Source organism: Pteropus alecto, unplaced genomic scaffold (genome assembly GCF_000325575.1).
Source record: "Pteropus alecto unplaced genomic scaffold, ASM32557v1 scaffold202, whole genome shotgun sequence".
Taxonomy (NCBI): Eukaryota; Metazoa; Chordata; class Mammalia; order Chiroptera; family Pteropodidae; genus Pteropus; species Pteropus alecto.
In genome coordinates, this window is record NW_006432451.1 from 165,196 (window position 1) to 177,573 (window position 12,378).

Sequence of the window (12,378 nt, forward strand, 5' to 3'; positions counted from 1 at the left end):
ATACTGAGACTATTAAACACTTGTTTGTTGCATGAACCACTGCACTGTTAGAAAACCTTTTGTAATGAAAACAGGCAGGAAAACAGTGAATGAAGCCCAACACAAGCACAGCTTTTGAAGATGATGGTCCCCTGTAAGTGCTAAGTGCTATTTCCTTTTTTTTTTTAATTTCATTTTTAAAATTTGCTTCAAGTGAGTTTTTTCCCCATCTCTCAGAGGTGATCTCTGGAGACAGTTAAATAACCTGTCAGTCTTATCTTTAAATGTAGCTGGTACAGGTGGCCCTCAGGTCATGTCCTAGTGAAGTAATACTGCCTTTTAAAAATTTATTACTCCAGAATTAAATTTATTGGCAAACTGTTGGCCACCCTGGTGCTGCATAAGAACTGAGAACAATAAAATTGTTTTCAAATCACTTTTTCTGCAGTTCTCCATAGTCCGAGTCATCCCAATATTCATACATTTGCAGAATGTATACTCTTTGTTAACATGCAACTTTTGCATTCAGAAGCAGCAAATTAAATTTGTCTGGGCAGAATTGCTGTGTGCATGGAGGAGGAAAAGTAATTTCTGCCCAGGCAGTTCCCCTTTGCCTTTTGCTCATTGCACAGACTATTGTAATAGGTATGTAGCCAAAGGATGGTAAAGGAAAAGTAGAAAGAGACAGACGCAAGATGCTGGATTTTGGCAGTGTGGTTTTGTAAACAAAGTGACACAAATTGGGGCAGAAATTCCAGTGGGACAAGAGAGGAAACTGGAATACTGGAAATACAACACAAAGCTGAGTCCCATCCAGATGGTATTTTTAATAAATTTATCAGACGCATATGGAAGATGGTAATGAACATTCAAATGGGGAGTGGCCCAGCCCCTACGGGAAGAAAAACAGTATGACACCTTCTCTGCGTTGCAGTCAGTTAGAGTCACTCACTAATTTTTCCCAGTAAAAACAGACCACAAAACTTATCCAGACCATTGAGTAATTAATTATTAGGCTGAGGTTTGTGTTATTAGGAAGAAAAACTAATAATAGAATTATTTACTTCTGAAATAGAGGAAATAGCCTATATGTGTTAGTAAACGCAGCAATGGCATTTAGGACAAACCTCTTCTGTGAGAACTTCCACAGTGTGACTAAAACAGATAGCTCTCCCCTCAAGCATAAAAGAGCTTCTGTATTCTTTAAAAGCCTCATGTTATATACATTCCTCCTCTCCTTTCTACACTCCACAAAGCGGTTTCTTCATCAGAAAATATTTTAGTCTATCACAAGTGAGCAAACTCTATCTATCTGGGATAAACTTTTAGCAGAATCGAAGCTGAGAGAGTTGAGGGTGTATGTAAATACTCATATAGCAGCTCCTCTGCAGTGGGCATGTTGGTTTTCTTTTTAATGTTTAGGTCAAGATCCAAAGATTGATTATACTTTACTTTTCTAAGAAAACTTGCACTGAGAGAGCATTTTTTTCTGCTTTATTCAGTAACTTTTATATTTTTTAGCTTTTGGTATGAAACTATGTTAAGCAACGTTAAGTGCCACAACCTGCACAGACATCCTTTTCTAGCTCTGATTCATTCATTCAGCAAATATTTATTTAATACCTAATGTGCTAGGCACTATTTTTTGCCAGTTGGGACTATAGCAGTGAAAAAACAGAAAACAAATTCCTGCCGTTATGAAACTCATATTCCAAATCTCCCATTGTCAGGTTAGATCAAATTTAAATAGTGATTTGGATATTAAGGATTGGCACAGTGCTGGAATGATGATCTCATCTTGGTTATTTATAAAAGGTCATTATCCACTGTGTTTGTGCCTAAGTCCCTGTCTGTCTCTTTTTTGCACTTGTTGGCATCATTTGGTCATTTTACTATTAATTTGATTCATTGCCAAAAAATAGGCATGAGAATTTTTAAAAAGTGGTAATCTTTTAATTTCGTATCTATAAAATAGACATAGTTGCTTATCAAGTTGCTTAGTGGAGTTCTAGCAAAAGCTATTTCTTGAGAGGAAATTTGAGACTTGGGGTAAATTTCACTGACATAGTCCATCTCTATGATGTGTCTGTGTTGGGCACCCTTTTTAGATCCAGACTTTGATTAATAAACATTAATGAATAATTTTGTCAAAATCAAACTAGAAAGCATGGTATATTATTCTCCAGCACAAAGATATAGGATTCCTTGTTAAGAAGGCAAAATTCTTTAATATAGCATATATGTTAGACCACCTCAAGATTCCATAGAGTCAGAGGGTCATATTATCAAAGCAGTTTGGCTTAGAGAAAATGTTAGAGACCGAAAGAATCTTTTTTAGTAAACCCATTTATAATGTGTCTATAGAAAAGGAGTTCTGAGCACTTACCCCAGATTTGTTTCCAAAAGAGCTAAAAAACCATATCTGTTATGATTTTGTGATAATCCCTGATTCTGCTGTACTAACTGACCTTTAGTTAAAAAGTCAGATTATCTAGGAATAAAACTGTGAAGCAGTAAGGTAGGGTAGGTGGAAGTTGACAAACTCAGGGAGAGTCAACAAAGACAACTGGTAAGACCTAGTAGATGCCGCAGGGCATAATAATCATAAAAGGTTTTATCCTCTCAGAAACTTGCTATCTTTCTGGTTTTCATAAAAACAGTGTTAAAATATGTGAAACTTCTTAAAAAAAAACAATACTCCGTATGTGCAAAAGAACATAAGGAATAGATGTGTGAAGTTTGGAGACTAGGAACACTCTCATGCTCACCACTCAGCTTTAGAAATAGAACACTACTAAACCTTTAAAGCCCTTTGTGTGTCCCCCCTCCCCCATTTGCATCCCCACTATCTTCCTATCCAGAGGTAATCATTCTTCTGAATTTTAGTGTTTACAATTGCTTGGCTTTTCTAAGTTCACCACGTAGGTATGTAACAGTAGTAGGTGGAAACGTGCTCCATGTATTTTTCTGACTTGCTCTTCTTAAGCAGCTTTTTTGGAGAGATTAACCTTTGTTGCTACACATAGCTCTAGTTCATTTATTTTCAGTTGCTATGCGGTTTTTGTTTAGTGGCGAAGTTTTAACAACTCAGTGGACAGGTTAGACACACCTAAAGAGAATTAGCGAACATAAATAATAATTTTAAATAGATGCGCAGAATGCTTTTAAAAAGAGGTAAAGAAGAAAAAACATAAAAGAAAGTTTAAGAAACATGGAGGATGGAATGAAAAATTCCAACAGAGGTCTAATATGAATTCTAGAAGAAAAAAACAAAATGAAGGAGAATCAGTATTCAAATAATGGCCCAAATTTTTCAAACTTGATAGAGCCTTAAATGCTATTCAGTCCTAATCAGGATAAATTTAATCTACATCTGAGTACAACGTAGTAAAATTGCAAAACACCAAAACCAAAGAGAAAGCCTTAACATTAACTGTTGAGAAAAAACATTTCTAACAGAGGGATACCAGACTTGAACAGACATAACAGTAGAAGCCAGAAGGCTATGGAATGATATCTTCAAAGTGCTGAGAAAGAACAACTTTAAACTTAGAATTTTATATGTAATTAAGCTATTTTTCAAGAGTGGTGGCAAAGTACACTTTTAAACAAAGACTGCTGAATACTAATGAATGTGTCTTAGAAAGAAAGAAGTTGAGCCAAAGAGAAAGGACTATATTTTAAAAAGTAATGGTGAACAAATTAGTGAATGTGAATAAAGTTTTTATTGTATAAAATAATAATAATGATGATTGATATACAGAGTATAAAGCAAGGTGGAACTAAAATGTTAGATAACAATAACACATAATACAAGTAAGGTGTATTGAAAATGTTAAGGTCTTTTATATTGTTTAGGAGAAGGGAATATGTGATTTTCAATTTTAGGCATTGTTACAGTATGGTATGCCAATCTAAAATTTAGTAAAAGAATAGAAATATATAACTTACAAATCAAATTAATTCAGATGGCTCGTGGGAGAAAGTAAAAGAAACTATCAATCCATTAGAAAACAGAAACAAAGTGGACAGAGAGGTGGGGGAAGCAACAAAAAAAAAATTTAGAAAGTAAAAGTCAATCCAGAGGTATCAGTAGTAACAATTAATGTAAGTCATGTAAATCTTCCAGTTGAAAAACAATCGAATTTTTAAAGAAATCTAGTTATATGTTATTTACAAGAGACTAGAAAGTAGAGTGATGCTAAGGAAATAGTAGCCAAAATAAAAGTGCTGTAGTTATTTGACATCAGACAATATAGACTTTAGGGCAAAGGCATTGTTAGGGATAAAGAATGATACTGCACAATGATGAAAGGTTCAATACACCAGGAAGATATTATTCTAAAAAGATACACATGAAACAATCTAGTCTCAAAATATATAAAGCAAAAATTGACAGAATTATAAAGAGAAATTGACTAATATACCACCAATAGTGAGAATTTTAACGAAACTTCTCCCAGTAATTAGCAAGCATATAAGTGATACACTTAATATATTTGATATAGTAGATATGTATAGAACCATACATCTCCAAAATAAGAGAATACACATTCTCTTCAGGCACACATGAAATATTAATAAGAATTAACTATGTACCAGGCCACAAAGCAAATCTCAAGAATTTCTGCGAAGTCAGTGTCATAAAGACCACACTTTTTAAAATCCACATTGCAGTGTAATTAAAATCAGTAACAAGAAGATAACTTGGAAAGTTATATTCAGAAAGTTAAAGATATACTTCTGAATTATTTATGGGACAAAGAAAAATCATAATGGAAATTAGAAAATATTTAGAAGTGATCAACTTTTAAAACACTATCACACAAACCCAAACTGAGGGACATTCTATACAATACCTGACCAGTAGTACCCTTCAAAATATTATATGTCAAAACAAGGATAAGTAAGGATAAAGGATGACTTAGAGGTAAAATATTAGCTTTAAACTTATATATTAGAAAAGGAGAAATATTGAGTTAAGTATTCATTTCAAGTAGTTAGGAAAAAATAGAGTAATTGCAAAGAAGTAGAAGGAAGAAAAAATAAAAAGAAGAGCAAAATTTACTCAAGTAGGAAATAATCAGTAAAACCAGAAGGTTTTCTTTGATAACACTAATAAAGTAGGACTGATCAAAAAGAAAGGAAAGATATAAATAAAAATATTTGGAATAAAAAGAAGTACTGTGAATGTTTTTGTAAGCTAGTATATTTGAAAACTTAAAATGAAAATTTTCCTAAAAGGACTAAGAATATCTAAGATAATTTTGAAGAAAAAAGGAGAAGGGAAAGGAGAGGTGTTCACTTTATCAGATTTTAAGATAACCATAAAATTATAGTAATTAAAACAGCATGGTATAGGCACAAAGCTAGGCAAATCAGTGAAACAGTACAGATCTTAAAAAAAGATGTAACTATATATGAAGCAAGCATTTATATGTGACTAAGTAACATGAATTAGTGGGGCAAAGGATGGACTGTTTATTAAATGATACTGGGGAAATTGGCTAACTTATAAATAAAAGAGGAAAGTGAATTCCTCTTTTACAGAGTACCAGAAATAAATTCTAAATAAATTAAAGAACCAAACGTGAAAAGCAAAATTTGAGAACTTTTAGAAGAAAATATAGGAAAATATCTTTATGAATTCAGAGTAGGAAAGAATTTATAAATAAAAATGGAGAAGCACAAATTATAAAGGAAAATATTAAATATTTCAACTCAGTACATTAACCAACAAAGAAATAGCAAATCAGTTAGAAAGACAATAGAAAAATAGACAAAAGATAAAGATAGGCAGTTTACAGAAAAGAGGTAGAGAATGATAACCAGAGGGGAAAAAGAGAAAAATAAGTTCAAATTTATTTCATAAAAAAAAAAACAAAAAACTAAAACCACATTGAGATATCATGTCACAATCATCTGTCTGATATTACCAAATGTTAGGGAGGAATGATGAGTTGAGAGTGTAAATTTTTACAACCACTCTGGTGAATAATTTGACAATATCCAGGGAAGTTGACGTTAACTCTTAGCAGTAAGTGTAATTCCACTTCCATATGTAAATCTTATGTATTCCTTGAAGAAACTCTTACCCATTTACACAGGAAGACACCTTTTTGTAATCACAAAGAAAACAATGGTAACAATCTAAATTGTTAGAGGTCTAGATTTGAAAATGTATATTTGTACATTGAAATATTTTATATACTTTACATGAATTCAGTAGACAGATGAACTAGATTTATCTGTCTATTGAATGTTCCTTTATCCTGATTTAATGTTTGTGGTAAATGTTAATATTGTTCACTAAACATTTCCTTTCTTCTCCTGGGCATACAGCAGAGTTGCACTTTCCCACCCACTTTGAAGTTAGGTAAGGCCCTGTGACTTGCCTTATTTATTCAACCAAATGTGAGCAAAGCAATGTGTGTTACTTTGGGGTAATAGTTTTATTAAGAGTCAGTACCCAGCTCACAAACCTCTGTCACCTAGGTCCCTGAGTGATTACAATGAGCAGAGCCACTTTGCTGATTGTCATTGAATACATAGGGTGAGCAAAGAATAAATGTGTACTATATTGAGTACCTGGGGGAGTGGGGATTGTCTGTTACTGCAGTCTGTTACCTACAATATTATTTTATGTCTCAGCTCATTTTACTGTGCATCTCGTACCACTTCCTTAACTTCTATCTTCCAAATCACAGAGTACCTCCTCTTTTTCATGAGACAGAGGTATCATGACTTAGCCTCTAAATATAGTCCTTCATCTGCCTCTTTTCAAAGTCATGGGGAGCTTCTCTCTAAACCCCTTTTCTGTTAGGAAACCGTCTTTACAGGTTATTTATCAGTGTTTTTGCTTTTTTGCTTTGGAGTTAAGCTTCATAGTCAAGGGATTCATTACCAGAAAATCCATCCTGTCTTCCTCTCTTTTTTATCTGTGGATGACTGTCCTCATCTGCAGAGAGCAAAGCAATTAGTGTAGGTCTGTGAGATGAGGGCTCAAGTACAGGCATGCCCAACTTTGGAAAATAAATGCATTGCATAAAAGATACATGTAAGATTATTTACTCCACAGCATTATGAAGTTAGAAATGTTTTGGCATGGTGGTAGTACTGCTCACCCTCTCTCTTTTCAGAGAGTATTGGACTGAAAAGTACAGTATATATCTAATGAGAAATAGCCTTTTTTCCAATCTATTTTTAAATTTATATAAAGAAAGCTGTAAATCTTGAACGTAAGGGGTTAGGGTTAATTGTTGATTTGGATTAAATAACTTAAATGTATGAAGAAAATCCCAGCACAAGTAAATGCACAGAAAAGGTGCCAGGGGTCTTAAAAGGCCCTCACCTTTTATCATTCTTTCTTTAGTGTTTAGAGACTACATCATTTCTGGACAGCTATCATTTTGCAGAAGCCCTTCATTTTTATAAATGAACACGTTCGATATGGATTTGAAATATAGAAAGAGATCCAGAATCAAAACAGAGCTGGTGTTTCAAAATACAGCAGCTTGTGAACAAAGAAAAGACCATGTGTTGAAATGCACAGAATAATAAACAAACAATAAACGGAAATGAATCATGCCTGAGGGACACTGTGTATTCTGAAAAGAGATTGGTTCATGCCTTGGATCACTTTCTTGCTTTATGAATTCTAAAATACTGGAAAATATATACATATTCTTTCTTTAAACAAATTTATTATATTTATTACATGTAATAAATATGTACAGTTTAGAGAATATTAATAAAACTAGTGCCTATGTACCCACCGCCTAACTTAAAAACAGAATAAGACCAGTACTTCTGAAGCCCCTCCAAAATTTTATCTCCCCCTTTCTAGACAAATTATCCTGAATTTTGTATCATAATTCCCTAGATTTCCTTTTTAATTTTATATTTATATTTATATTTCTAGTTTTGCCTTTTTAAAACATTGTATAAATGAACTCATACTGTTTTTGTCTTGCTTTTTTCACTCATCATTGTCTTTTGATTCATTTATTTGCATATAGCTGTAGTTCATTAATTTTAATTACTGTGTAGTTTTCCATGTAGTAATATTTCTCAAATGTATCCATTCTGTATTTTATGGAGTATCATGTTTCTTTATAATGAAATTATTTAGGGTTAATTGCTACATGTGGTTTGGTTTATTCCAACCTTAGGTTCAACTATTTTTTTTAAGCTATTTGTCATGGAAAATGTGTTCATATCTTGATATAATCAAGAAGCTCTAATTTCCCTTTTATCATTCATTTGAGATAGAAATTAATTAGTTTTGTTCATAGCACGCTATTGGGCTACTCTTATCTTGATGCCAAATCTTATGTTGGATTCACAGTTCCCATGGAGAATGTTGCAACAATTGCTGATTGTGCCAGTGTGATTGAAGGAGTCAGTCGGAGCCGAAATGCCTTGCTGAATGGGGACACCAAAAATTATGATTGGGATTCTGGCTATACATGTCATCAGCTAGGAAGTGGTGCGATTGTTGTTCAGCTGGCACAGCCGTACATGATTGGGTCAATACGGTAAGAAGATTCCTTGTAATTCTTTACTTTTAAAATGGAGGACACACGTGCAAATTGTGCTTCAGTACAGTGATGATTCTGAAGACCCTCTTTTTGTTCTTTGCTCTAAATATCGAGAAGGGGAGGGATAGGGATAGGACAAAGCTACAAGGTGCTTGTTTGGATTCTCTAGTGGGGAGGTGTGCACCAAAATTAGACTAGTGGAGGGACTAGATGAGAGGCCTCTTCTTAGATATGGCTTACCTCCTTCTCAAGTCTCAGTTTGTATTGGTTAAGGACTTATAGGATAATGTCAAGACAGGCTATATAGAATCAAAAATCATTTTCAACTTTAATAAATGACTTTACATAGGAATCAAACACTTCTGAATATGAGGCCTGCTTCTAAAAAATCTTTTTAATAATCTTTATGTCTGGTTTTTAATTGTCATTTTCTTTTAAGAAAAGAACTTTAACCAAATATTGCTTGATTTATAGGATCATATAATTTTAAAATGTGAGACTGGTGATATCCCCTAGAGCAGGGGTCCCCAACCCCCCAGGCTGTGGTCAGTGGCCTGTTAGAAACTAGGCCGCACAGCAGGAGGTGAGCGGCAGGGAGGGAGCGAAGCTTCATCAGTATTTGCAGCTGCTCCCCAGCACTAGCATCACCGCCTCAGCTCCACCTCAGATCACCAGGTGCCATTAGATCCTCATAGGAGCACCGGTCTCTGGTGCCAAAAAGATTGGGGACCGCTGACCTGGAGGATGTACTTTTAGTTCAAGGGAGCCATCTGGGTCTTGAATAGGCTGCACTTTTTTTTTTTTTTTTTAGTGTTCTAAGAAGGTCTCTGAAAGATTAATGGTATTTATATTTATATTTTAGATTAGATATTTTACATTATATCTTAGCCTTCTGGGGCACATGGCCATCTTCCTACCATCATGCTCTACCACATTTGCTTTGTTGTTTCCTGTTCTCTAAATTTTAAAGTCAGTATGTATAAAGAGAGAAATAGCACACAAAAAAATAAGATAGTAAGATTCTAATAGGCAAATGTTTTTTGACATTTAGGCTAATAACCTTAGAAGTTATTGTTGCTTGCCCGTTCCTGGGGTACTCTGACAAGTGGTGGTGGATTTCTTGGGGAATTCAGTCTGTGATTTCTTCATTTAAATTGTCAATTCCATTTCATAAAGGACTGCATGCAGACTGAATACCGTAAACAACAAATCATGGATAGAGAAGCCCTGAATTTATACTGCAGACAAGACAATTCACTTTGTGCTTCGGAAAGGGGAAGAGACAAGCCACAGTCAGTCTGAATAGCTCCTAGTACAAATAAACTTCCGTCATGTAGCGAACAACACCCCCTCCTTCCTTTTTCTCAGCTGCATGCATTAACTAAAGTATTCATAAGCCATCTATTTTATAAGCCATTCTAGAATTTTTGTCATAGATGGTATGAAACTTATCTGAATATGTCTCATTACACTCTATCCCTCTTCACTTTAAAAATCTAGGAAACAGTTGTCCTTCTCTTGTCAGTGGCACTCCTATAGTCTCCACAATTTCTTGAAGATTACCAATCGTGTCTCTGAGATTACATCTGCAATTTCTTTCAGCAGGCTTGTGGTGTAACTCATCTGAGCCAGGAGACTTGAAATCATTTAAATTGACTTGATACTTTCTTTCTTTCACTTCACCTATTTGGGGCTTCAATTTTCTCTTTATTATGTTTGTTCTGCCATTTGTAATTTGAATACCAGTCTCTCGCCAGTGAAGGTGAAAGCAAACTGACAGCTTAGTAGCTCTGCCCACTCTCTTTTAATGTTCCCTGTATTCTCTCTGCTTACTTAGTACCTCATGCCCCCCAACATAAAAATGTTCCATGTACATTTCAAACCAATGTGTCAGAAATGGAATTCCATTAACCTCCCCTTCTGTTCAAGGTGCTTCACACCGTGATTCCCCCTCTTATTCAGTGGCACCACCCATCTATCCATCACCTGAGCAAAAAACATGTGAATCTTTCTAAATTTCTTCCTCATCTACCCCACTCAACGAGTCAGCCCTAAAGTGCTGTCAATACTACTAGCTCCTACATGTCTCACAGATCCCCTGTTCCCCATCCTCACTGCCATCACCATAACTATACCTTTGTAGTTTCTCTTACCTACCTGGTCTTCCAGACTTTCATCTAACCCTTCCTTCCCCTCCTGCAGCCATCTCCCACAGTGTTACCACAAGTTTGATTCCATCATGCCCCTTCCTAAGAGGATTCATGGCTACTATTTGCCTTTAGGAAAAAGTTCAGATGAAGGCACTTGAGAATGATCTGACTTGCTTCTGTCTGTACAGCCTGTCTCCTGCTTCTCCACCCATTCTGCACATGCTCTGCCTACCCAGCTCCTCATAGTTCTGCACATGCCTGTCACCCCTCTCTTATCCCCATGTTGTCCACTCTTTGAACTTACTGTTCTCATTGCTCATATCTCTCACTACCTTCTTACCACCCCCTTTTTACCTGGCTCTTATTCTCCCTTCAGGACTCTATTCTTTCGAGAATGCTTCTTTAACCTACCATTATCTCCTGGGCTGATTTAGACATTCTTGTTCAGTGATATCATACATTCTGCATGCCATTCCTATCCGAGCATTTGTCATATTTGTATTGTAACTATTTACTTGCTGCCTCCTCCCAGCTTCACCTGATTATAATAAAGCCTGTAGCAACTCAGAATAAGCATCCCTTGACAGATTAAATGTGCAGATGAGGTAGTCTGTCAAGATAGAAGGGTAAATTATCATGGGTATAGTAGGAAATCTGGAATTTTAGATCCATCAGGGACCTCATGAGGTCTTTGCCAAGGTGACAACTCAGAGACAAACAGGCTCTTATGTGACAAGGCCGCCTTGGCCTCTAGCTTTATTCAGAGAATCAGAGATGCTGAATCTGACTCCAGAAAAAGATGTCATCAGGGCGTTAGGCAAGAGAGAACAGTGTCCATTTGGCTTTCTTTAAATGTGGAATGAAAATGATTCCCCCAAACAATTATTCTTTTCCTTCTCAGAGGAGGGATGATGAGCATGAGCACAACCAAAGGCAGAAATGTGTGTTTCAGCACATTATGAAGCCTCCAACTTTCTTAAGCCCAGCTATTGTTTCTGCAGTGAGAAAATCCATGCAATTGAAGCCCTGTGTAACTGGCTGAGCGCTCAGAGAGACACGTATCTGTGAAATTCACATTATGTTGTCAGGAACTGCATTTGCCTCTTCTGTGACATTATTAAGAAGAAAGGGAGAAGGATTTCTTGACCACTGATGCCTGTGGATGATGCTGGATATCTTGGCAGGCCATGGTTAGCAGCAGCTGATGTGCCAGATAGATGTTTATTGATAGGAAAGTAGATCAGTGGCACCTCATCATGGGGATGGATAATTGACCGAAGACGGTTTGATTAGTCAGTCAGTGACATTTGACCTACAGCTTCTATTGCTTGTGATTACTGACTCGCTTTCCTAGTCACTGTACCCAGAGAAGCCCTGTGATTTTGAGTCAACGCCTGGAGGGAGAGCATCGCAGAGCCCAGTGACTAGCACTCGCCCCCCCGAAAGGTGGCCTGGCACTCTCAGAGACTCTTGGTGCACTGGCTTTAAAACTCCCATTTCTTTGTGGATGGCAACTACAAGGGCAAAGGTCTCAAACAGCAGTTATCTCAACCACTGCGTTCTTTATTCCTAAGAGAGGACATGATTGTTTTATGGGTAAAAATTCCGTTTCTTTGTCTGTTTTCATCCCCAGAAACCATTTCTTCCTTTCCTGAGAGTTAACCCTATAGCTGAGTAGGCACCGAACTTTCTTTAATGCTTGCACCTAA

At 35.9% G+C, this 12,378-nt stretch overlaps 1 protein-coding gene across 1 annotated transcript in view; it reads left to right on the forward strand.

Moving 5' to 3' along the window:
- Positions 1-12,378, forward strand: part of LOC102896343 (BTB/POZ domain-containing protein 9) — a 128,510-nt gene that overhangs the window by 22,977 nt on the left and 93,155 nt on the right. The window contains exon 3 of the mRNA XM_006907423.3: positions 8,327-8,516. Coding sequence (XP_006907485.1) covers positions 8,327-8,516 — 190 coding nt within the window. The remainder of the gene's footprint in view (positions 1-8,326; positions 8,517-12,378) is intronic.